The 26,419-nt window shown below is 36.3% G+C and overlaps 4 protein-coding genes across 11 annotated transcripts in view; 2 read left to right on the top strand and 2 right to left on the bottom strand.

Annotated features, from left to right (window-relative positions):
• Nucleotides 1-10,448, bottom strand: part of LOC117232141 (pumilio homolog 2) — a 63,960-nt gene extending 53,512 nt beyond the window's left edge. For 2 of the 4 annotated variants that reach the window (XM_033491327.1, XM_033491324.1), the window contains exons 1-5: nt 9,167-10,448; nt 8,065-8,286; nt 7,779-7,907; nt 7,568-7,690; nt 5,141-5,290 (exon numbers count right to left, since the gene is read on the bottom strand). In XM_033491327.1, the coding sequence (XP_033347218.1) occupies nt 5,141-5,290; nt 7,568-7,690; nt 7,779-7,907; nt 8,065-8,286; nt 9,167-9,262 (720 nt within the window). In that variant the 5' untranslated portion in view covers nt 9,263-10,448. The remainder of the gene's footprint in view (nt 1-5,140; nt 5,291-7,567; nt 7,691-7,778; nt 7,908-8,064; nt 8,287-9,166) is intronic. The other 2 variants (XM_033491325.1, XM_033491326.1) reach the window with 2 other exon arrangements.
• A 221-nt stretch (nt 10,449-10,669) lies between these two features.
• LOC117232144 (alpha-(1,6)-fucosyltransferase) lies at nt 10,670-14,512 on the top strand. The gene is made up of 5 exons (XM_033491331.1): nt 10,670-11,023; nt 11,415-11,703; nt 11,805-11,978; nt 12,063-12,363; nt 12,448-14,512. Exons 2-5 carry the CDS (start codon nt 11,468-11,470, stop codon nt 13,507-13,509), a joined length of 1,773 nt encoding a protein of 590 aa, XP_033347222.1. The 5' UTR covers nt 10,670-11,023; nt 11,415-11,467; the 3' UTR covers nt 13,510-14,512.
• A 109-nt stretch (nt 14,513-14,621) lies between these two features.
• Nucleotides 14,622-16,151, top strand: LOC117232147 (dnaJ homolog subfamily B member 14-like). Its single transcript, XM_033491338.1, has 4 exons — nt 14,622-14,823; nt 14,894-14,984; nt 15,100-15,254; nt 15,342-16,151. Exons 1-4 carry the CDS (start codon nt 14,747-14,749, stop codon nt 15,649-15,651), a joined length of 633 nt encoding a protein of 210 aa, XP_033347229.1. The 5' UTR covers nt 14,622-14,746; the 3' UTR covers nt 15,652-16,151.
• Nucleotides 15,849-25,093, bottom strand: LOC117232146 (dopamine N-acetyltransferase-like). Of its 5 annotated transcripts, XM_033491334.1 has the most exons (5): nt 24,612-25,093; nt 23,540-23,937; nt 17,958-18,222; nt 16,667-16,883; nt 15,849-16,505 (listed from the first exon to the last, which is right to left on the bottom strand). In XM_033491334.1, the coding sequence occupies exons 2-5, from the start codon at nt 23,567-23,569 to the stop codon at nt 16,307-16,309; spliced, it is 711 nt and encodes a 236-aa protein (XP_033347225.1). In that variant the 5' UTR covers nt 23,570-23,937; nt 24,612-25,093; the 3' UTR covers nt 15,849-16,306. The 5 variants fall into 5 exon arrangements, with proteins under 5 accessions (XP_033347225.1, XP_033347228.1, XP_033347224.1 ...); XM_033491337.1 differs by lacking the exon at nt 23,540-23,937 and having other exon boundaries at nt 24,612-25,082; XM_033491333.1 differs by lacking the exons at nt 23,540-23,937; nt 24,612-25,093 and adding an exon at nt 19,022-22,285.
• Between the last annotated feature and the right edge of the window lie 1,326 nt (nt 25,094-26,419).

The following is a 26,419-nucleotide window of genomic DNA, read 5'->3' on the forward strand; positions in this document are numbered from 1 at the left end:
ACCCATTCGAACCGGCCAGCAGCAGCAGAAGCAGAAGCTCTTTTGCACGTTGGCCGCAACCTCGTTGGAGGGAGAATTGCGAGGAGACGAAAAACGAGGGTGAACGAGCGAGAGAACAAGTCGAAGGGATATCGGACGAAAGAGTACAAAAGGAAACAGAGAATGAGACGAGACGAAAGAATACTGGATCTCTCTTTCATTGAACAAAGCCAACGATAGTTCGCTATACCCCTAAGCTATACCCCACCATACGTCGACGGAGCTAACCCCCTCCACTCCAACCACCACTCCAACTTCTCTCCCTACTCACCCCGCACACCCACGAGGTTCCCCCACCAGTGGAACGGCAGCGTGGATGTCGTCGCTAAACTGCCACGGGGCCACCGACCCCTCCCCAGGCCCCTCGGCCTCGGGTCACGGCCACTGTCCTCGCGGAGAATCAGCAGCACGAGGGAGGCGAACCCTGTTGTTCTCTCTCTTTCTTCATCTCTCCCTCGACCTCCTCACTCTACCCCTTTTCGACTCTTTCTCCAATTGTGCGTGTGCGTGCGCCTGCGTGAGCCAAATGCGTGCGCAGTAGACACGAAACAGAGAAGAACGCGCGATGGGGGTGGTTTTTGCATTTTGTTGTCCCGGTTTGATTTTTAATTAAAAAGAAATCGGCGCGGATCTGGCAATTCGTAGCTAACGCCATCGCTATCGGTTAACCGATGTAGTAACCCGAGCAACATTCTCGTTCGTGTAAGAAAGCATAGTACGATGCTTGTAGCTTGTAGAAATTTTAGACAAATGATCGCGATACGTAATCCTGGAGAACAAAATACGCAAATCGATGTGTTTCGAAACGATGCGACACGGGCTACCACAGTCGTGGCCGCGCGAAGGAGACGTTTACAAATAAATTTCTTCTTCTTTGTGTACTACACACTGCTGTTCCCGATGACGAATCTGCAAGCGTAACCGATGCGTTTAGGTTCAACGACATGCGCGTCACGTCACTACAAGTCACGACGCGATACGTCACTTTACGGCATAAACGAGGGAATACTATCCGACGAGGTAACCGCCACGTTCGTAGAAGAAACACTACAAAATTTTGTACCCAATGCTGGTCAAATTGAACTGCTCCCCCCGCCCCGTTCTACGTATAAATTTCCACGATACGATTCTACACAGTCCGAGTTGTTCACCCCTAACGGTCGAAGGGAGCCGGGAAAGCTCGATCGACTTTTATCCGGATAAATTTCCAGAGGAGAAAATCATTCGAACTCGTGGACGATTCGAAGATTTCATGAATATCTATTTTTGAATTACGCTTTAAGTTCTACAAGGTGAAAGTACAAAATTAGAGAAACTGATTATACGATACGAGACGATTACACCAGCTATTAATACGATAATTTGCATACTACATACACATATAACATCTGAATTTAAATCACTCTGAAAATATGTAAAAGATTATGCAATTTATATATATGTACGATAGGAAGTTTATAAAACTGGTATCCAATGTTCTAAGAATGAAAGTACAAGCAACATACGAATTATTCCGAATTTTAATAGGAAAGAACAGAAATATTATTGAAATTGAAACGATCAGTACATGCAATCCTGTTTTTTTATCCACTCGCTTCGAGACTCGAATCAGCGACAACTATCGATTATCGATGACGCTTTGCGTAAGTTCACAGACATATAAGCCGATGTCAATAAACATTTCCCTCGACGGCTTTCCCTTATCGTCAAAAAGTCTCATATTGCCATTTCAGGAAAACAGATTATCCACTGCTTAATAACTCCTTTGCATAGCGTTGCAGAACATTTCTTTCGAGGCTGACGTCACTTAAGAAACCGGAAACTGGTTTCACTCTTCTTTTATCGCGAATAGAATACGATAACGCGCGCGCGCGTGGGAGTTGTTTCTTACCAGTCCTGTCTTTACCGGTCAGCGTAGTCAACCATAATGTTGGCCATGATTCAAGTCCGAATATTTTGTCGACGATAGTTTACTTTTTCCGAGAATTCCTGTGTTTCGCGAGAAAATATCGCGTCTAGACGAGACTCTCATGGAGCGCGACTACAAAACGAGAATTTGGATAAAAAGGAAACAGCCTGATAATTTGCCGCCAAAAATAGGGAAGACAATGGAGAACGGTTCTTGTCTCTTGGATAGATTCTGCGTGAGATGTTTACCGTTTCTTTCAAAGGAGAGCTAACGTTATGTTGCAGAGAAGCACGGATGCAACATAATCGAAGAGCGACACTGATCTTGTGTAACGATTATCGTGGAGAGGCTTGCGAACCGTGGGCGTTAACTGCATAACTATCCATAACCATCTGTTACTGTCGGCCAGAGAGAAGAGAAAGTTCGCTGCAACGAGGTGACAACCTGATATTTTTATGTTGTAACATTATGTGTAATACTTTACAGTGTACACGTCCATAATCCATGAGGATTATAATACCAACTTTCTTCGGGACATCCTGCATCAGAAAACGTTTCGCGTGTAATATTTTTACCAGAGATTTGTAAAGTCGAATTACGACTACCTGCCATCCAGGTATATGTATCTGCCATCGAAAGCGTGGCAATGCGAATGACGAGGCTAATTGAAAACATTTTGTGGCAAGTAAGGACAAACTTGAACCTCGAACCTACTGGAAGAGATAGAGTGACTCACGCAAATCAATATCACCTCCAGGCATATTTGCCGTTTATATTGGTGCAAGAGAAGCACGGATAAATGTATTTATCCTTTACGATTTTATCAATGCAGTATCGTTAATGCACACGGTTTCGAGGGGAGCTCGTCCGAGTCGACGTCTCGGTCGGTAAGCCAAATAAAAACATTCGACGCGAGTCGAATGAAACGTTCCGCGACGAAATTCGCCGTCAGCGTAAAGAATCGAGTAGAAAGACTGGTAAGGGCATTTTACTACGATATACAATGGAAAATGTATTCTGAAACTATGTAAAGTAATTTTGAATAATTATATTCGTAAATTCTAAAACGAAATGGCTAAATCGTCACGATATTATCAAACCTATACTACCAAACTGTAAACCATGAACGACGAACATCAAAGTGAAAAATTTCCATTGAGTTTTTCGGCACACGCACAATTCACATGTGTCACGACAGTCCAGAGAAGACCCTGACAGTATTTCAATCGATTAGGTGCACCCAAAGGGGGAACCACAAGCAAGGGGAAACATGCAAAACATAAAGCCGTATAAATTTAAATGGCACCGGTCCAAACAACATGGCCCTCGTACAAAAAAAGAATAGCTACGGACAAAATACGGTATTCATAATCTAACAGGATGCGAAAGGAACAAACTGATTGATAATCGGACCAAAAACGAAGAAATCCTCCGAGAAGACGAAACACGTTTTTAATATTATACAATACAATTCCACCGCGTGAAACATTCTTAGTTCGTGCGAAAGTACATTAACCTAAAACAACGCGAACATTCTCCCGTACCTCCGGTTTGCTCGCTTATGTATAAAAGAAAGACAAAGAGCTCAAGGGAAGAAGAGAAGGAGAGAGAGGAAGGATAGAACTCCGAACTCCGGGCGTTTTACTGTAGAGTTCGAGGACATAAACAATGAAGAAATAGTTGAAGGAGCGGAGCGCTGCAAAGATTCAGTTCGGTCGTCTAGATACATATTTTTTCTATGGTTAAAACGTGCCGGCAGCGCTCCATGGGTCCAAATTTACAGCTATCGTATTGAGAAACTTTCCCCTCTTCTTCAACGAGTCCTCTTTCCCATCGTCGAGACAGTTCTGAATTATTTAATCATTTTATAACACGACCGTTCGAAACCCATTGTTTTGTCTAGTTCCCATTAAAATAAACACGGCTCGAAAACTTGCCATCCTTTTGTCGTAAAGATACAAGGTAATGCTAATGGTTCGTTGTTATATTACAAGGTTAAGCGAATTCGAAGACCTGATTGGCTGAGTTACTGTAGGATACCTCCATGCGAGAGCACGTTCGTACGACTATCCCTGCTTACGATTCAGATCATCCGTTCTTTTTTAAGGTGTTTGATGATAGTCATCAATTTCACTTGTGGATAGTTTCGAAAAATTTTACCTTGATAGTTACGCGATATCAAGTATGTACTTACGAATGTATACGAATGTATTTCGATCGTAGTAAACAATCTAGGATCGATGCAAAAGAAAGCACCGATGTTGATATAATTTAACGTATTGCAAGTGCTTTCCTAATGATTGCACACCACTTAAACATGATCATTAATTCGTTCGTTTTCTGCAAAACTATCCATTTAAATAACAATAACAAGGATGTTGTTTACGAGTTGTAATTATATCAATGATGAATAAAAACTGAATAAAAAGGTTAAAGTCATTCTTTCGGACATTTCTGACCTACCATAAAACGAAGCTATCAGCTTTTTCATAAAAAGTTTGAAGTATCCTTGAAAAAGGCATAAATCCTAATAATATAACAAAGTACTCGTTTGTTTATGAATGTTAGTCTGACAATATAAACTTGTCAATGCAATTACTGCATAAGTAACAATGAAAATATAGTTGTACTAATTTTTAACAAAACAGTGCTTTTTGCAACTATCAGATAACGTAAACACAAAATATTTTGATAGATACACTACGACGCTACACTATATTTAAATAAAGTAAACAAAAAAATTCATCGTTATTTAATACCATTGATTGAAATATTTTTTTACCGAAAGAACGATGAACAAAAACAACGCCAACAGGAAAACGAGACACAAGATAAAAATACACCGTTACACACGGTATTCGTTATTATATTCATTAAGTGTAAGATGAGCAATAAAAAGGTTATAAATAAAATAAAATCGTGATAATACAAAGTTTCCAAATTTGCAAAGGCTTTCTCTGACGAATAATACCCATTTTAACTAAGTTACGATACATGAGCGGCAACAGTGATTTGTACAACCAAGTCAAGTTCCCCCCTAAAGCTTCATAAACATGGAGGTTTCCATTGTGGAATAAAAGACTTCGAAACATAACCTACAAATTGGCAATGTTCGGCGACTCGTGTCGCGTGGAGAAGCAGAAATACGAAAAACTTGAAAATAAAAAAGTGTAATTGAACTGAAATAAATACCATGTCGGCCCCCAAATCCTTCATGTCGCAGTAAAGGAAAAGATCCCCCGGTGGTTTCATCCAGTCGCCTGTGCTCGTACCTGCTCCCTGGCCGTACCCTACACCGAAACTCTCCACCGTCTCCAAGGTACCCTCGGCACGGCGCGTCACCTTCGAGAGATTCACCGTTAACCCCGTAGTACACCAACAACGCGAACGAAAAATCGAACACACACTCTTTAACACGCACTATCCGGTAGACGAGGCTATCTTGGAGGAGATTCGTTGAATGTTGAGGATACGTTGTTGAAAAATAAGTGAATCGTACGTCGAACGGCGGCGTCGGGGCGCGGACGCCGATTCAGCCGGCACTGAATACACACCACTCCCGGTTGTTTTCACGTTCGTTTTTCCTCTGTGAACGCGGACAGACCTCTCGTAAACGGAACACACCACACCGCCGCTGAACAATACAAATCGCAGCACCACGAACGGGAGTGTGAGAGAGAAAGAAAAGCGCTCGGCCGCCTGTCAAACAGTTCGACACCTCGGGTGCCTCGATGCTGCCACTGCTACCTATGCTCCTCTCTTCTTCCTCGTCCTCTTCCTCCTCCTCCTCCTCCTCCGCCGCCGCCGTCGCCGCCGCCACCGCCGCCGCCACCTCCTCCACCTCCTTTCTCCTCTCGCGCACTTTGCACACTCACTCCGCGAATACGCGTTTATTTATTTACAGGGGGAGTAAGTCGATTACGTGTTCTTGCCTAAATTCACGTCCGTCTTGACATATCGCAAGACGCGTCGTTATCGGGCGTTGAAACAACGCTCGGCGTCACGATGCTCTTACTTGTCGTCTCTCCTCGAATTTTCGTTAACCGGCCTCTCTCTTCGATAGAGACTGCCCTCTTAACCGAAACAAAGAACGACGCTCGAATGGTATGCCCTCTACCGAGCATTTTGACAGTTACTCTCCGCTTGGCGAAAGATACTGACCAATCATCGTCCTTTTTACTTTGCACGACCTCTCACGACGACCGGATGAAAATTTGATTGTGCTTAGTAAATTTACCTGGCCCGACTAAGTATTAACGCCACGAATGAAGGACAATACTATCCCAAACCTAACGTATATACGTTCGCGAATTTTCAAAAACTGTTTTAACACAATGCCAGATGATCTTAACCAGAAGAAATAAATTTTTGTTTCTTATTCGATTATCACAGATTATTCTAAAAATATATCAAATATATCTAAAGAAAACTAGAAACTAAAACATTTTTTTCTATTTTCTACAAATTTCATCTATGATTAAGATAGAAAGTATAACGATAAAAAAAATCTGCGATGTAATTTACCGTGTACAAAAGCCATTAACGTTAACAAATGCCTGCATTCGTTATAGTTTACAAAAATAAACTTGAACGAGGAAAACAATAATGAGTAAAATAGGTATTTAAAAACAAAAAGGGCAAATTGAAAATTGAAAATTACAGTTTACATCATTATTATAAAGAAATATCTCCTATTTAGAATGAACACGTATTTAAAAATGTAGTAGAATATTTCCGTGAAAATTGTAACGAAAAAATAAATAATATAACGGATACTCTTTTAAAATACAAGTCTGTGTTTCGACTAGTTTCCTACGTAATTAAATGTCGTAGTTTGAATCGCCAAATTTTGGCCCTGACACTGTTTTGTCGAGGAGACCTACGCATCGATTAAACTTTCTATTTAGTCGATTGATAACTACTACCGACAATGTCAATGACATTCTCTAATTAGACAACTAGTAGTACAAGATTTAAACTCCTACTAATTCGAATGCGTTAATTATATCGAAAGATAATAAACAACAACGCGAAACTATGAACCAGTAGACGATAATGTTTAATTATTAAATTATAAAATATTTTTTTATAAAAGAATACCGAAGATATTTTTTTGGATATAACCCAAATTAGTTTTATGTTTCAAAAGACTCAAAAGTCAATCTGTTTTATTAATCTTGATTACGCGACATGGAAATTAAACTTAAATATTATTGATATAGTAAATTTTGAGAAAGTTATGATAAAAACGCTTAAAATTTCTTGATTGATATGATATATATGACAGCATCATTGACATTAAAATTTAGGTATATGACGGTCAAAACTGTATGCATTTCAATATTAAGCCAAATATATAACGGAAAAATAGTGGTCGATAGTACGGACGAGGAAAGAGATACGTATTTCAATGCATTGTTTCTTGGATATAGACATATCTTCATTATAAAGTTGATCACATTTCCATTGATAAATATATATATACAGACACACAGACACACACACAAACAGACATTCCATTCAATGACACTAATATAAAACATTGAGTAAACATATCTCAAATATCCAATCTCTAATTCTAATATATTCTAAAGCTATTGAAATGATAATTATGCTTACCTGGCCATTTCTGAATTGTTGTTGTTGTTGTTGCTGCTGTTGATGATGAAAGAGGGCAACTTGTTGCTGTGCTGTCATTTGATTATTAAGGTAAACTAAATGTTCTGTTCCTGGTGCTCCACTCTGCACAACAATAAAAAATGCAAATATTAGTACAAGATTATAGAATATTTTTTTTATTAATCTTGATATTAAGTAATATACAACTTACTTTAAGTTGCATTGGATGGATTTCATAAGGTAAATGAACATTGTTCATAGTTTGCAAACCCAATTGTTGTGGTTGATTCTGTTGTGGTACACTCAGTTTAGTAATGGGATATTTCCATTTTTCTGGATTCTATAAATCATTTAAATTTGCAATCAAATGAAAGCAACAGATATGCTTGCTACTTATCTATAGTACTTTTGGAATATCAAAGCATAAGTCTACAAATTTCTTTTTTCTCCCACAATAGACCATCTAATATATCTTGAAAAATATTTTGTACGCTTACATTATCAATAATAGCATCATCTGCAAGAGCCCAAGCACGTGGTGCCTGTTTTGTTTGGAAAGCTGAAGACTGGGCATTAAATTCTGCTTCCGTAGGTCGTTGAAATACGTAACCCACCATGGCATCATCTTGAGTTCTGTTCACACCAATTTGATGTGTTTGACCAGGTTGTATACGCATACTATCACCGCCAGCCATTACTTGCCCACATTGTTCTGTATCCTATTAATAAACAATTATTTCATTACTTCAAATTTTCCTTATTACTTTCATAGATAATTTATAGTTATATTAAATGAATAATAACTTTTGCAGATAAAATCCAAGTTTAAATCAGTGTATTTGAATTGATATAAACTTAAGATGTACAAATCAATACATTATTTTGGAGTACATAATACTAAAAAAATTACAGTTACTGAAAATTGTTTACTAGGTAATTGTTTACTACTGTACATACAAAGAAGGATTATCATATCAGATTTATTAAAGATATCATTATAAAATTGTTAATAACTAATGTATATATTATAAAGTATGTCATAACTGTTTAATCAATCATGGTATCACAGTGCTCTAAAATATACATATATTAGTATTTTATCTATGCTTTATCAGAAAACTAATAGGAACATAAAACAATAAAATCTCTTTTTGATATTAAAACACATATAATTATTCCTACAGTTCAAAGAAATTAGTAACGTATGCAGGATTAGTCTTGTTTCACTGGAGTAAGCAAGTTGATAAATGCAACCAAAACATCTTCATTTCTATACAATATCCTGCCATGATGGATTAAACAAAGCATAAGCATATGCAATATTTATGCATATGAACAATATAAAGGACTGTTTTCTCGTGTTTCAACAGTAGAATAGAACTTTCTACGTTAAATAATAATATACCAAATAAAAAATAAATAAGTACAATAGTAAATTTCTGGAGTAACGATCGAAAAATAATATTTTAGTTAGAAGACACATGAAATGATAGGTTATGAACACTTCGATCGGAGCAAAACTTTGTAACGTTAAATCGTTTTACACGGTGTACTAATTACGAGATAGGAAACTAGAAAAAAATTAAGATAAGTGCTTACTGTGGGTATGTGTCCATTCGCGGAAGGATGGTGCAATTGCATAGAAGGTGCCGGTTCACCCGCAGCACCAGCGCTACTCGCACCGAGCCACTTCATCGTTCTGTCAATCTGTACCACTGCTTCAGGTCCGACGAACGATGATCAAACAGATAAGATGTTCCCTCACTGTGAAGGTTAGCTCGCTCAGAACCGGCGTCTGGAGCTAAAGGTAAAATCACCCGCTATGTATGTTCTGCGAGCATGTTCTACGTGTGACTCTTAACAATGTGACATCTTCATTGTTTCCACGACGACGAGAACGGCAACGATAACAAGAATAATCACTAAATAGAATCGTATTTATGAATGCCTGTGATTGAACGCTAGACAGTACAGCAATGGCAGCTGGAATACAGCGGTGCTGCCGGAATTTTGACAACACTGCCGGACACGGGGAACAAGAGAACACAAAGAGAATTGTCGAACCGAATGCAACTTTAAGTCTACACGGCTCCTCGAGTTTTACCAAACGACACAACCGCTTCAGCGACGGACGAATGAAACTGAGGGGATGCCGAAGAAAAAAAAGTGAAACATGCAAAAAACGACAACTGCTTGTTCATCAACGGACGAGAGGGAATTAAGGGTAGGAAAGTAGAGAGGGGGAGGAACCAAAAGATTCGTAAAATTAGATTCTTTGTATCGTTGTTGATGTTAACAAATCCCTTTCCCCGAAACTATACCAGGTACGATAATGGACGTGTTCCCTCTTTCGATTTACGTTACAAGCTTTACCTCAATTACTGCGATGACTATAGTCGAAATCAATTGACAAATATCGTTCGTTTCGTTCTATACTACTTGATATTTTCACAGTTACTATGTACGCTTCGGTCTTTCACACGCTCATCCCGTAAAACTAAAGCTTAAAATACACTATTCACAGGTATGTACATCGAAGTACTGGCACACAATGTGCGTCCACCGGCATACGCGTGTTTCGCGCGCAAGGATGCTACGAGATTTTCAGAAGGGATTCGGAGGGCAAGAGGGGAGGGGAGGGTAAAGAACCAACCCGCGTTTAGAAATACCGCGACACGATACCAAACCAATACGTTATTTCTGTCAATTTCATGCTTTTTCCAATCGCAACTTCCAACTTGATTTTTGCTTTCACCTCAGCAATCGGTTCGTTAATAACACTAAAACTAACGTTTAAACAAAAGTTCGCAGACTTTGTTCGGCGTTAATCGTCCGTTTCACATTTACACAACGCCGTACTTAAAGTGTCAAGATTCTAGGTTATACGACAAAATCATGGATGAAACGAATAGATAGCGATGTTTCATGTTAGACTTAAACGTAGCATATTACCGCCATCTGATATAAAAGTCGTGTTTTAAAATTAATTGTTCACACTTGTAATATCTCATATATGATCGATTTCTTAAATATTAATCGAATTGTATAGTTTGGAGGATAATTTGAAAATGTACGTGTAATACTGTCGATAAAATATTTCATATACTTTACGATATTGTGCAGCTAATTTGTTAAGTGAACAAATAGCTAGTAATAATTTTATTCGAGAAATTCATGTTTGAATATCGTAAAACCAATGTAGCTACTGGTTAGAGTCTATGGTTAGAGTATTTAACTCTCCAATGCAAACGGCTCATAATGTATGCGGAAGAATTGTAAATTGTAACTCACACTGTCTGCTCTTGCCATATGAAACAGTGTTTAATGACTGTACCCGCACATGAAAAAAAATTTGACAATTTGTTGCAAAGAACTTGTTCCTATGATTACGTTGATGATAACGAATGTTCTCTATCTCATATTTGAAATCTTTTTATAGAAATGCTGAAGCACACGGTAAGATTGATATTTTATTCAATTCGTCAACATAAGATTATTCGTGGTTTATATAAAAACATGTTAATGTCAAGTTTTCAATGATAATTTAATAATATGTCTTGTATTATATTTTTCCTTCCTTTTTTAACTTTGTTTCATTATGTATTACCTTGTACATTCATACTTCCTACTGATAAATTAGTTTTATTGAGGATAATTTGTACTGTTATTGTGAAGTTATACCTACAATATATATTTCTTAATTGCCTGATAAAGGAGTTCAAGTAACTCTTTTCAGTACTCACAAAATACTGTCTTACAAAGTACTTTTAATATTTTACTTTTGTTACATAACAGTTGTCGTGTAATACAATTTTCCATTAAAAGAGTGATAATTTTACATTTATAGATGACGTAATGCGACTCATCAAATATAATATAATTCTATTACCATAATAAAAAATGGCAACATTTTGGTCAGGGAGACCTGGTTGGTTAGGGAAAGTAGGAATAGCATTATTGGCTACATGGCTTTTGGTACTAATAATATCAGTATCACATATCTTTAAGGCTAATAATTTATCATCCAATAATGAGAGTCCTACAAATAAAGAAAATGCTCAACGTTTAGCTCAAATGGTTAATGATTTTGAGATTCTTAAGAGACAAAATGAAGCATTAAAAAATATAATTTTAGGGTAAGTTTATACCAGAAATTATAAAAGCAGACAGATTTATTTGAAGTTTAAAACAAAGAGCACTGTGATCTTTTCGTTGTACAGGATAACGTAATTTCCAGAGAAAGATCAAAATCTATTCAAGGAGACCATTTAGGTTCAATACAAGAAAAACTTGAGAAAGTTTCTCTTTATGATGATTTGTTGGATCATCAGGATAATATTAAGCACGGTGTCCCTTCTTCTGAATATGAAGAATTAAGAAGAATGATAAGAAATAATATTCAAGAGACATGGTAAATATAGCATCTAAGGTATAGTTTATCACTGTATATGAAAATATGGGAATGTTACATGCGGTACTTTAATATTTTGAACAGGTATTATATTAATGCAGAACTAAGTAAATTTAGGAAAACTATTGATAAACTTAATTATGAACAAAGAGAAAAAAAAATACAGGACACATTAAAAAATGTTTGGGATCATAAAAAATCTCTCATAATAGACATTGACAAATTAATGAAAGCAGATGGCTATGATGAATGGCGTAAAAAGGAAGCAAAAGAATTATCTGATCTTGTACAAAGAAGATTCAGGCATTTACAAAATCCTAGTGATTGCAATAAAGCAAGAAAGTTGGTTTGCAGTTTAAACAAAGGTTGTGGATTTGGATGTCAGGTAAATAAAAATTATCTTAAATAAAATGTAAGAATTTATATAAATCATTATAAATGAAATTTTGTACATTATTTTGTATTTTAGATTCATCATATTACATATTGTTTCTTAGTTGCTTATGGTACAGAGCGAACATTAATAATTAGATCTAAAGGTTGGAGGTATCACAAAGATGGTTGGGAATCAGTCTTTAAACCACTTAGCGAGACTTGTGTATCTACAATTGGAGCATCACATGCTAACTGGCCTGGTGACTCATCTAAACAAGTCATTTCATTGCCAATTGTGGATAATGTTTATCCAAAACCGAGGTTTCAACCACCAAGTGTACCAGCTGATTTAGCTTCAAGGTTAGAGAAACTTCATGGCCATCCCTTAGTGTGGTGGGTAGGACAAGTTTTAAAGTATTTAATGCGACCTCAAGAACATGTGAAAAGAACATTAGAGAATGCTAAGGAAAAACTAGGTTTCAAAAAACCTATTGTTGGAGTTCATGTACGGAGAACGGATAAAGTTGGTACTGAAGCTGCTTATCACGATATAGACGAATATATGGTTAAAGTTGAACAATATTTCGACGAACTTGAACCAAAACCAGAAGTGAGAAGAGTTTTTCTAGCGAGCGATGATCCAAAAGTGATCACAACGGCAAGAAATCGTTATTCAAATTATGAAATAATAGGAGATCCAGAAATAGCAGAGACAGCTTCAGTTGCGAAACGATATTCCGATTCTTCTTTACAAGGAATAATTATCGATATACATCTCTTATCCGAATGTGATTATTTGGTGTGCACATTCAGTTCTCAAGTGTGCCGTGTAGCATATGAGTTAATGCAAACATATTATCCAGACGCTTATAATCGTTTCGCGTCATTAGATGATATTTACTATTATGGTGGTCAAAATCCACATCCTCATCAAGCTATTCTAGATCATAAGCCGAGAAAGGAGGGTGAAATTGAATTGAAAGTAGGAGATTTAATTGAAGTTTTTGGAAATCATTGGGACGGTTATTCCAAAGGATACAATACTAGAACTAGTATGACGGGATTATTTCCTAGTTTTAAAGTTAAAAATCCAGTAGATGCTGTAGATTTTCCGAAATATCCGTATGTCCCTTTACAAGAAAACAGGAACGAGTAGGCATACTCTGAACATGTAGTGATCTTGAAAGCATTCAGATTGCTTGAAAAAAATAACTTGCCTTCATATTTAAATTGTTAAAAACAGTAAAAAACTTCACAAACACGTATATATTTTACTACTAGTAAATGACAAATTTAATTCTTGCAAACTGAAACTATCTCAAATTGTATAAAAAAAAAAGTGAATTATTCTATTGCCTATGCATATGTATATCTTGAATTTTGAGAAGACCGTATATAGATATTCGTAAACAAATATTATAGAAAATTTTGAATACGTTTACGATCTTCTTACAAATTGAACTAAGGACATAAACATAAAGAAAATAAAAATGCATAGCGTACATGCGCGCAATATAATTAAAAATTTTTATATATTTTGATTGAAGTTACAAATTGTAGTCGTTATTTTAATAAGAGATTTTATTAGAATGTGATTGTATTAATGTATTACATTGCAACTCTTTAGCGAACTGAATGTATGTTTTTTATATAATGCATTTAAAATAGATACATAATTAACATACAATATAAAACAAAAATTATTTGTGCCAATGCACTTGAACTAAAAGTATTATTTACAGTGGCAAGCCAATAATCAGATAAAACCTAAGTAATATGTCAATTTTTATAAAATTGCAAGAAGGTTTTATACATTATTAGTTAATCTCATATCTCTTAATAAAGGCTTGCATTATAATTCATTGTCATAACGTACAATTTGTACATAAGATATACAATATAAATTACGTACATAATAATTTTTTTGATAATAATAGAGCTTATACAAAACGCATAATAAATATTGCATAAATTGCGTAATATGATAAACCTGAAATGCATAGACATCGAGCTGGGCTTGAGGCCTATCTTATTATATAATTAAGGATGTTTCTTGTATACATATTGTAATATATTTTATACTATACACCAAACGTAAATGAGAATTGTTATATTATGAAAACTGAATTTGGTTTTTAATAAATATTTAATTCATGAATCTTTTGGTCAGAATGTGTTATTACATAATTTATTTTACAATTTGTAACATTTTCATTTTACAAGTTAATTTAAAAAGAAATATGACGAAGTTAATTGGTATAAAAGTTTAACGTCATCGATATAATTTCATGATAACATCACTAACTTCAGTTCAGTAATGTCGTAGAATCATAATAGTGTTTTGCGTTGTTGTTTTTAAGTTTGCAATTATATACAGAAAAGATTTTGAGGATATGGCACAAATTTTTCGTGTGTATAAATTTGAAGTACCTACATTAATTCATGTTTTCTATAGAAATTATAATCAAAGGTTAGAATCTGAAAATAACATATTTCACGTATATACATGTATCAGTTAATGCTAACTATGCTTTTTAAAGACGTAAATGTAATTATTACGAAGTTTTGCATATTTCTTCAAATGCAACCCAAAAAGAAATAAGAGACGCTTATATCAAATTATCTAAACAGGTATAAGTCATTTTTTTATGTATTTCAAATATTTTTCCAATTATGTTTAATTTCGTGGTATTTTAAAATATTTAAAGTATATAGCAAATAAATGGTAATTTAAGTATCTTTTTAGGTGCATCCTGACTGTGGCAATAAGGGAAATCATGATGAGTTTGTGAAAATAAATGAAGCCTATAGTATTTTAAGCAACAAACAGAGCAAACGTAGTTATGATATTGGTTTGAAGGAGAATAATATTCGTGAAAATCACTATTATCAGAATGCTGGGTATATTTTTTAAAGGAACTACGTTTATTTTAAGAATTATTTTCCAAAATTATTTTTAATCGTTATTATAATTATATTCATTTTCAGATCTTATAATCGTTACCAATATGCATACAATATGTACTATCCAAGATATAGAAGAAAACCTTCTGAAGCAGAGAAAAGAAAAGCAATTATATTGTGGGTGTTCCTACTGACTATAGGATTACTAATTCAATTGATACGTGTTATAGTATGGTCAAATGCTAGTCAAAATGCAGCATTAAGAAAGAGTCGTGAGATTATGCTAGAGGTTGAGAACAGTAATAAAAAGTTTGAAAATAAAACACTTGAAGAGAGGCTAGAAATGTTGGAAAAAATGATGGCAGAAGGTATCGTGTCTACGGATGATAAATAACACATGTGAAGGTATATTTACTTGGATTTACATATTGTAACATAGAGAAATTTTTAAAAATTTTGCTGTACAAAAACATACAATGCATTACACGAAGTAATACATGTGTTGTAAAATGTTATTTTTTAAGTAGAATAGATCATATTTTAAATTAGAAAAATTGTATTTATAGGTGAAAAAATTGTTTATAATAGAAATTATGCTTATATACAAATCATGTGTCATCTTTATTTTTGTGTATAAATTCATTACAACAGAATACTAACAAATTCATACATATTTTAAACACATTCAATAAAATTAGGACGTGTAACTTTTATATATCTATTTATGCTGCTAATAATGCAATATTCATCTATTGTTTAAATCAAGTGTACTTCTTAACGTGCGAGTTATTTCTTAAACTTTATTATTGTTGATATTTTGGCACAATTCGTTTTTATAGCATCGCGATGAAATAATTATAGAGATATCAGATTAATTCGTAGAAAAAAAAAAAATGTTTACGAAAGAAAAGAAACATTCAGAAAAGAAATGTATCACGTGTACGGATATTTGATAATAAGAAAAATATAACGTAGATATAGGAGTGCGTTTCTGAGTTATACTCGATTTTAAACGGGTACCTGATTTCAAATACGTATTATGACGCTTTTCACAATCTCTTAATGTACGAAACAATTTCTGTATGTGGCGATTCAGGGGAAAAGATAGGATTACCATCTTCGTCTAGATAATCCGCATAGTTGAGTTCGTAGACTCGTTCAAAGCCCATTCGTGCACATAGTTTCCCAGAAAAAGAGGACGAGCAGTCGGCACGTGCCATTTGAAAGCCTCTCTCTTTCCCAATTTCACTACAGACAAATTTTCGTGAGTAAATTATTTATATACCGTTAAGTATTATTAAATATTAGTTGAATAATGTATTATATATAACAATATTTTAGTTAATAAAATGACATTGCGATTAATTCACTGTGTTCGTCACAGACTTAATTAACAAAGTGAGACTTACAGTGTTCTTTCTAGCAGCGCTTTGGCAACGCCTCTGCCTCGCCACTCACAATCTACGGAAATTATTTTAATTTCCAAGACATCCAACCCGTGGAAATTTTCTTCGCAATTTACTTTCTGATCCACGTGATGCAGTAACTGAAGAATTTTTTTGAATTTTGGGTTTCGACACTTAGATATGTAGTGTGGTTCTTCGTCGCATGGAGGATCCATCTTTCCTGCATTTAACAAGCACAATTTATCGATTATACTCGCGCAGAATTTGCGTGCTTAACTCTAATTTATGTAGTAAATGTTTAATTTATTATGACGTCTCCATAAAGCTAAATGTGTTGCATAAATTATATTGCATAAATATCAGGTAGTTGATGTAATTCAGCCTTAATAATTTACATCTCGAAGGTAACTTTTTAACATCGGCTCTGCATTTAAAACATAATTATCTTTACACTAACTACGAAGATGTTTCTTGTTCAAGTTTCACAATTGAAATTCTGAGTATTTTTGGTCTACACCAAAAAGTTTATGGACGAAAATAAAAAACTATATATAGATATATAGATAGAGATATAGGAAACTGTAATTTCTCTTATATATTTTTAGCTTTATTCTTTTTATTTGAATAAGCATATGGATAACTAGATCTGTCGATAAAATTATCTAATTACTGTGATTGCGACAACTGGTAGCGATTAATAAGTCTCACGCTTGCTCGATACTGGCACAACAATTTATGTAACGTTAACTAGTAACGTTTTCTAGTAGGTGTATCTACTATTTTTCTTTGAATCTTTTCTTTGTTTTTAATTTGATTCATTTAAATCTAACTCCTCAGCCAAATCATAAGATCACGCGAGTCTTTCAATACGATTCTTCCTATCTTCAGTACCGATCTAGTAGTATTAAACAATAGACTACTTGCTAGATGCTCAAACAAGATTCGTCTCGTAAATATAGCAATGGCCTCCAAAGATTATGAACGAATATTTTGTACACTATTTTAAAGTATCTGCTCATCCTATTACCCTAGATTCACTTTAATATACAAACTCGAGGAATAATTATTCATCACGACCGACTTGTCACCACTTCTTATTCGTGGAACTTTTTAGCTCATAGCATATCATTGTTCCTGCTGAAAATAGAATGTTCTTGGTATTCGATTGTGTTGTTAACCCAGATATATCAGGATCTTGGTTAACACAATCGTGGTTCCAGCAGCTTTCGCGTAAATACCCCAATGAACAATGAAAACATTGTTAATATTCGATACTCATAGATCAAGTTCTTACCATTTAATACTACACCAACTAAAGTACCGTCCGATAAGACTGCCATCAGATTGAGATCGTTCTCAAGGGAAGTTAGACTATACTGCTCCAATTCCGTGCAAGTGAAATCTTCTCTACCTGCTAGCAATTGGATCGATTGATTGAGTGGCTCGTCTCTGAAGAAGTACTGCTTGAGAAAGTTAAGTACCCTGAGCTTATCATCTTTAGTGACTGATTGAATCTGATAGTCCATGTCAATTCCTTCGTTGTTCGTTGAATCAGCCAGCTGAAGCAGACAAGAAATTTAGAAAAGATTTACGAAAGTTGCAAATGTGTAAAGATTCGCATAAATTGTTCGATTACGCTTGTTGATAGTTGATAGTTGGATCATTGCTTAGACAAAGTAGCAGCATATCTGATTGCACGAATTCTGCATAGCAATGTATGGTGCAACAATGCATATATAAGTAAACGTAACTTAATGCAACCAGGACAATAACAATTCATTGTTTTCGCGACAACGGGAATTGAATTAACGCTTTCACACGCAACAATTAACGTAGCAATTCGCGACGTGTTCTTATTTGCGCAACGCTTTATCTTGATCATCAATGACCAACTTTGGCGAGGGCTGAATTACGGTTAATCTATTTCGATGCAATGATTCGTGACAGCTAATACAAGTTGAGTAGGTTTTGATTTCCAGAATCACAATTACGTCTTTTTCGCTGTAAAAGAATTCGTTCCACCATCTGTACAGGACATTAAAGAAAAGCCTCATCAATAATATTATACTGTTATTACCACATTGTACATTTTCTCGGTTTCGCGATTTAATCATTTCGATGTAGATATTTTTTTAAATTAGTTATTGATACCCAATGTATATAGACAAAATTATCGAATATTATCGAGAACGTGATACTTAAGTTTGTATCGTTTAGAAAAATCTTATGTTTGTTAAATCTACTATATTAACGTATGATCCAGTCAGGTCGGATACAACGAAAAAAGCTATCGCGCTAGTAAAATTTATCGCAATGCAATATCGTTGGATCTCCAAGCGAAAAATATTGCCAGCTTACCGTATACTTGACCATTTTCGGCACATCTTTCGCGAAAGTGGTCTGACTCTTGCCGACATCGCTACGAGCAGGATTGACCAAGTCCGTAGATAGCGCAGTTTCCATAATGTAATATTCAACGTGAATCTTATACGTTCGAAACCGGTTTTGTTAATATTTGGGCGATGATATCGTTTCGAAACGATGACAATTGTTGATTCAATTGACCACTGAATGTAGAAACACCGTCGAGTTTGTCAATAACGCGAGGCTCGTTCTTGACGTCGAGGTGGTAATCTAACACTGCGCTTTGTGATAGGACGTCGTCAGTCTTATATACTCTCAGTACGGGCAAAAGCCATTCTTACAGGTTCAGGGACAGACGAATACTGTTTAGGATGCTTAGCGATCAGAAATATCGGCATTTGATCGTCAGCGTGTCTTTCTCGATTTTTTGTATTCTTATATTTTTTCGTTATACGTATGGTTTGTCTCTTAAGCAATCGATCTTTTCGCCAGGAAACGAACATTTTTCAAGCGAGATTGATATGCATCTTTTAGGAATTGGAAAGGATACTTTACATAACGTTCGCGTACACGTTCGATCATCTCTCTCGCGACGTATTTCCGTTCTTTCCGCTAATAATTAGTCGCGCGAGTTCCTCTTTCGAGTCTCTTGATTATCGATGATGTCGTGTGTAATTTACCATGGACCCAACAACCGAGGGAAGATCTAATATTTCAGATACATTTGTACAGCTTCTAGCATTTAATATCGCTTATGCAAATGAATCGATTCAGGGAGGCAAAAAGCATAAAAATAATATGCGTTAAACACATGTCCATGTTTGCCTGAGACACGCGATCGACGTTTAATAGAAATTAAAAAAAAGAGTGAAATTACTACTTATGCCAATTACTCAGCGATATATCATAAGACCCTGGCGCACGATAGGGTCCTATAAGAATGAATGGTATTAACTAACTTGATTATCCTCGAAGCTGCCATGACATTCCGCGATACGCAATAAAATCCCGTACAATATTACAACTGTCACGTTTTCTCACAATTCGTGTACATATTGCAACGTGACACGGAAATATAACAGTTTCGCGCCTACAGAAAGCTCCAATTGGTTTTCCTTTCACATTAAAAATTTCTTAGTATTTGCGTCGGTGGACGAGCGAGTTCTTCCGCTCCGGCGCAAAGTGTTTAATTCAAGTTCAGTGTACATATGCGGCGATAGATAAGATAGAAAAATAATTGGACAACGTTTACCGATAAATCGACTTCCGTCATTCACGCGTTGACAGACATTCGTGACACTGAAAACCGATTAAACTCGCAAAGACGCATTCGTTTCGGAAAATCACCGAGTATCTTCTCGAACGTTTCGCTTTTACTTCACTTGGTACGGATCAAAACGTTCGCGTAGAATAGAAAGATATCGCGGTTTTATTTAAATGTAAAGGAAGGGGCTTGTGTGTCGGTTGCCAATGCACGCGTGGATATCGAATAGCTCGAACTTTAATACCGTCTTTCGAAATTGAAAGTCGATTCGCGTGTTACGTCGTCCCTTCGTCCTTTTCTTCCCTACCGTCGATCTACTGCAATACCAATCAAAGGCTAGTGGAGGCACCGTTCAAACTTTCAAGATGTAGATTATCGAATGCGCTGGCTTTCCGCTTCGAGAAATGTCTGGTCACGTGGACCACCGTTTGTCTCGGCGATATAAAAGAAATCACTCACGAAGCGCGAACCGGATTCGGAGCTGAGGTTATTTACCCTCGAATTATGTAATTCCACTGAATTATACGAAACGCAAAAGGTGCTCTGGACCAGTCACGGAACTGTCGTCGATCTAAACCCGCGAAGGTCAGCGAAGAGAACCGTAGCCATGCCTTAGGTGGCATTCAATGACGTCGACTTTTAGTTGCCGGGCATTGAGTATCGTTCCATATCCTCTTTCGATGTCATATTCAATTTAAAAAACGAAAAAAAAAAGATAGTAACTCGCAACCTTCAAGATCTTTGTAACAATGTGAAGCTCAGTTAGAGTTCTTGACCCATTTTTCTTTCATTTTTCTAAAGGCGTTTACATGGACATCCTGTCGGTCGTCCGGTGATCTTTCGATCGGACCTCCGATGGACATTGCTAGGTATTCTGTAATGGTCGACAACGCGAATACAATCACCGGTTTCTGCAGCCTTTGATCGCGGGGCCTGATAAACGAGGCGATCGCTAGCGCATACGACAATGAAATATAACAATCGTTCGTTTCTTCTAGGAATCCTTTCGAACCGGATTCGATACGAGGTGTTAAACCGTTAACGATCTCCGTGGTCAGACGACGTTGACCTTTTTCACTATATCTTCCTTCTCGTGTTTTCTATCGTGTCTTTTCATCGTTCTACGCTTTCCTGAGCAAATTTGTTACAAATCATTCGCCACTAGTCCGAGATGAAACGATAATGGTGCAAACAAGTTGGAACAAGTGCAGCCATTGCATCGCGTGATCCCATTGAAAAAAGATGAAAGGGGAAGGAGGTGGCGATATGAAAAATCGTGTAGACCGATGGAAGAATTAATTGTCCGACTTTGATTTATCTCGAAGGTGTTATTGTCAGCGACGTGTCGTTGCGTTTATGATTGATGCAATTATTTATACCATTGATGTGTTTCTTAGACGCGAATAGATCGGGTCTCTTTATTCAATCAGAACTTGAATTGCTTGAGAGGCGTAGAAGGATACGCGTATCGAATGCACCGTTATTTAGGACATTGAGTAACGTAAGCCGTATAAGTTACGGAAAAAATGATATTACAAATTTCAAATAGCAATGTTCATAGCTAATTCATCGAGTTTAAAAAATGTTGAATTCAACTTGGTCTGACCGATACGCATTATTGATTTATGCGATAGATTTTTAATGCTCATTAATAATCCCTTCCTAATGTTAGTCGATCGATCAATGATATATATGATCGTAACTTAATCATCCATCCGTTAAGAGATCACGATACGTGTTACGTGTACGCATAAATGATTCTCTATCGACTAGCAGAGGCGGTGCCAGATCCGTAAATGCAAACCAATCGGAATAAAGTAGCAATAATTGCATGTAAATTTACCTCGAGTATAGAGTACCTGCTTTAAAAAGTTATGACTCATAAAGTCAAGATGACTTTCTTTCTCTTTTTCCTTCGAACCATTTGCTCACCTATCAACAATTATCGTGTAACCTTTATCCAAAACACGAGACACAAATATATAGACGAGATTCTCAATCTATACGTTATGATTCGTAATTTTATACACTATATATTTTCTATATACATATATATCTGTAATTAAAAAATTCTTGATATATCGTTGAATCAGCTGATCTATGGCATAAAATATCGAGTGACATTCATGCGAGTTTACCTTGAAACCGGAGTGTAACATGTTCTGCGTAATAAATCTATTAACCGACATATAAATGTATCGATTACCATTGAACCCTCTGTCGTACCCTGGAATTAATTGAGATTTACGCGGATAATTATACAGGATACGCCTTCGAATCGATCTATGCGCGGAAGTATGATTATTTCAAATGTACTAGGTAGACTCACGTACCGTTTAATACCTGTTCACGTTGAGATTTTTATTTCGTAATACTATACGAGTCGTTTGACAATAATAAGAGCATCGTTTTCACGTGTAAGTACCGATTAATCAATGTTTCGATCAATTCGAAACTTCTAATCAAAACTGAGCGGTAATTAACTTATATAAGTTAATGCCGTCTTATATAGTTTTCTGATTATGCAATTATTGAGTAATCGACGCTACAATGGAGTTGTATCTTTTATCAATCAGGGAACATATGCTGAGGACAGCTTGCTCGAGACGCAAAAAGATAAAAAATAATACGTTGCACTCGACTGAGTTCGTACAATTACGTTATCGCTCGCTGCACGACAATTATTTAAGTGTTGGGAAAAAAATGCGGATAACACGAACAGTTAGCTCAGCCGAGCGGTTTACGCAAATGGTCCGACCATTCGAACGGTGATCATGTTCCCCGTTTCACTTTGTATAAATGTTCGTTCTCTTTAGATTCGATCGAATAATAATGCTCGCTAAATCAAATACGCGACATATCACGGTTTTTTCCTACGCAGTAGTCTTTTGAAACAACATCAAGTAAGCATATAGCGAAGAAAATTAGTATTCAAGCTTTGTATGCCCGATCACCGGGCATTCGATCGCGCTCTATCGTTCCAATCGAGGCTAATCTCGTTTAGAGTTTAGTCGAAGCTCTCTCCTCGTGCTTGTTTTAAAGACGTTTCCGAACGCGGCTGGATAACGAAGTTTCCAAAAGAATGCGAAACTCAACTTTTCTGTCGAACGTATTCGCTCGATGCTAGTCTCGCTATTTAATATAACAACAAGCACGAACGTCTTGATCGTAGCGTCACCCCTTTTGCTAAGAGACTTGCCACCTTGAAGCTCGATACGTGACACGCATGATGGAAAAGTAGCCAATACCTGGTGCATAGGTGACGAGTTGGAACTCATCGTGCCGCGTGTGGATTCACGCAACAAATTCAGAAACAGATAGGATATATAGTTCCCACTTCCGCTGGTCTTCCGGCGTTGCTCGGACGATCTTGATACGTGAAACTCTCCAAATTTTCGTCGACCAATCCAAATATCCAAATATCGAAGTTGAACCTCTTAATGCAAATATAACAAACGTGGCATTAGGATATTTTGTACATGAGGCGCGTGCACTACTTCGAAAGCGGGGCTTGTAATCGAATTACAGCTGACACTGCCAGGACGAAACAATTCTTGTATACAAATCCGGTTGTCCGCGTCTACAATGCTTTGTTCATATTCGTCAATGTTTATATACTTTGGTCATATTCTCCTGCCCGTTTAACCTTTGATGATAAAATTATTTACATAGATACGTCACAGTTAATTGTTCACTACGCTTTAAACTCGCGAACAGCGGTAAACTGATAATGCTATCTAACGAACAAAATTTCTTTAAAAAATCGAGTAGTATCGAGAATTTAACATTGATTCAAAAGAAATATTGAGTAAAAGATTTAATAATATCTTCTTAGCTAAGGTAAAATACAGGCGGCTATTTCTGTTCGTAAAACGAGATGCACCACGGATTCGTCCGAGAATAGAAGCCAAAGGCTTCGAGGAGAACACTGCCAATGTCGGTGATATATTTATTCGGCAACTCGGTGAACTTTCGCATCTTCGTTTCACGGAAAATGTATACCTTCGGTCAGTGAAACATTCGTCTTTGAACTCCGCTACCGTTTCTTTATCCGATAAATCCGGTGATCGGATTATTCTAACACGTGAGAAAATCGATTTATCGTTACGTGCAACAAACTTGTTGGATGAAACCAGTTGACCCGGCCATGTATTCGATAACGTCCAATTTCTATTGCCTATTTATCCGATGGAAATATGAGGGAATATATGAAGCAAAAGGTATCTTTGTATCAAAATGTATTATTTTACACGAAATCTCCCCTTTTTTAATTTTTTCTCTTTCTCGATAAAATACGAACGTAACGACACACTTACATACCTGAAGAAGTAACGGTTTTTCCAGACGATTTTTCGTTGTTTTCAAACACACGCGTCCCCTTCGGTCTATCGCCAACTACGTACTGCCAACGTGAGAGCGATAGGGAGGGTCATTACCATCCAACGTAATGTCCCTTCGACAACAGCCCATGGAAAGAGTAGCCCCAGGTCTATTTTTCCATTGAATTTGATTAGGTTGCAAGATCTGGAACTATCAGTAATTGGACCCTCAATTCGATGGGTCGACCGATCATAGAAATGCTCCCCAGCATTCATTTAGCCATAACTAAGTTAAGCAACTTAACCGTCCGTTGCTTTACCATACACGCCGTGATGTTCGAGGTTTAGGTCAGTCTCTGTTTATGAGATAAAACGACGGAAATTTTAATTAATCCGTGATGCGTTATCGCCAGATAGCCTGGTACGGTTTAATATTTCAATCCAGTGTGTCAAATTCGTTATGATATCGACTCTGTTGTTTAACGCTATTAGCCCAGATTACATTCAGCGAATAGGTTTAACAATATTCTACAAAATACGAGATGCAGGATAATTATGTGTATAAATAGGAAATCGTATTAAATATCAATGATTCATTCGACACGTATGATTACCGCGACGCTTGTAATTACTATTTGCATAGCGTAATTACAAAGTATCATACTTCGGTAGACCCTGCGATCTATATCGATGAGATCAATTAAAGTCATCGATGGATTAATTTCAATAGGCGAATTAATACTCAAACATAGACGAATGTCAACTAATTGCAGTAGCGAAATGATTGATTACATTTTAGCGTAATCGAATTTTTTCAGCGTCTACGCGGCGAGCATAATGATATGCGTATAATGTACATCTGGATGTAGATATTGCGCAGCAATACAATGAATTGGTATGGAAAGAAACATTTTTCTATCTATTGTTACTAACACTTACTACCCATAAATAAAGAGAATAACAGGTTCTTCATTGACTGTGCAGTTTCTCTTAATTCGCGTTTCGTGCTCCAGTTTCTCTTTATCTCAACACATTGTTGCATTCCGCGCGTAAACCGCATTGATTTATTTCAAGTACAGAACAGCAACGTTATTTTGCGACTGACAATCCGCCAACACAACAGTAAGCAGCATTATTTCTAGCCATAAGCCGTGCCTCATGAATCTTTTATGCCAACATCCTTTTCTTAATTGCAGAAGAACGTTGTTTTATTACCAATACTGTTAAAATGATCGTACCATCGATTATTCAGATAAATTTTAATCGACATGCGAGAAACAAAACTTAAAATTATACGCTTCAAACTTCCTCTCGGTAGTTTTCCTGTAATGCAAATTTCTCTTTTTATCTATGGCACTTGTTACACCGATGATTTTCTAATAATGCAACTATAGCGATCTCCTTGATATCGATCCTGGATCGTGTATCAAAGAAATCTTATTTGTCACTATTAATCACCACCTCCCGCTAACAATTCCGATATTATCAAGGTTAACTACAATCCCCCATTATAGTGGTGTTTTTTATTACACTCTTTACGCGACTCGCGATGTATGTGAATTACCTTGTGCGCTGGCCCAATATCCGAGTTTCGCATCGAAATGTTGCAGGTGTTAGTAAATCGCTTATATAATATGGCATTACTAAGCAGCCACCCATGGGGGCAAGTATTATCGGAGTTTGTCCTTTCCCAAATTACTTTATCGCGCTTGAGGATGTTTGTTTTGGCCTTTGTTGGGGCCATCGAAAGAGCAGAAAATGTCAAAAACAGACCTTCGGCCGGCAAAATCCACCTAAGAGTAATTGCTT

Source organism: Bombus vosnesenskii, unplaced genomic scaffold (assembly GCF_011952255.1).
Source record: "Bombus vosnesenskii isolate JDL3184/JDL3185 unplaced genomic scaffold, Bvos_JDL3184-5_v1.1 scf7180000013285, whole genome shotgun sequence".
NCBI classification, from domain to species: Eukaryota; Metazoa; Arthropoda; class Insecta; order Hymenoptera; family Apidae; genus Bombus; species Bombus vosnesenskii.

Bases quoted from the DNA above. Each gene is read 5' to 3' on its own strand.
- LOC117232144 (XM_033491331.1), top strand. From the start codon at position 11,468: ATGGCAACATTTTGGTCAGGGAGACCTGGTTGGTTAGGGAAAGTAGGA. The intron at 11,704-11,804 runs GTAAGTTTATAC...CGTAATTTCCAG, and splicing joins TTAAAAAATATAATTTTAGG to AGAAAGATCAAAATCTATTC. The intron at 12,364-12,447 runs GTAAATAAAAAT...TTTGTATTTTAG, and splicing joins GTTGTGGATTTGGATGTCAG to ATTCATCATATTACATATTG.
- LOC117232147 (XM_033491338.1), top strand. From the start codon at position 14,747: ATGGCACAAATTTTTCGTGTGTATAAATTTGAAGTACCTACATTAATT. The intron at 14,824-14,893 runs GTTAGAATCTGA...TGCTTTTTAAAG, and splicing joins TATAGAAATTATAATCAAAG to ACGTAAATGTAATTATTACG. The intron at 14,985-15,099 runs GTATAAGTCATT...GTATCTTTTTAG, and splicing joins ATATCAAATTATCTAAACAG to GTGCATCCTGACTGTGGCAA.
- LOC117232146 (XM_033491333.1), bottom strand. From the start codon at position 19,126: ATGGAAACTGCGCTATCTACGGACTTGGTCAATCCTGCTCGTAGCGAT. The intron at 18,223-19,021 runs GTAAGCTGGCAA...TGTCTGCTTCAG, and splicing joins CGAAAATGGTCAAGTATACG to CTGGCTGATTCAACGAACAA. The intron at 16,506-16,666 runs GTAAGTCTCACT...ATTTGTCTGTAG, and splicing joins GCGCTGCTAGAAAGAACACT to TGAAATTGGGAAAGAGAGAG.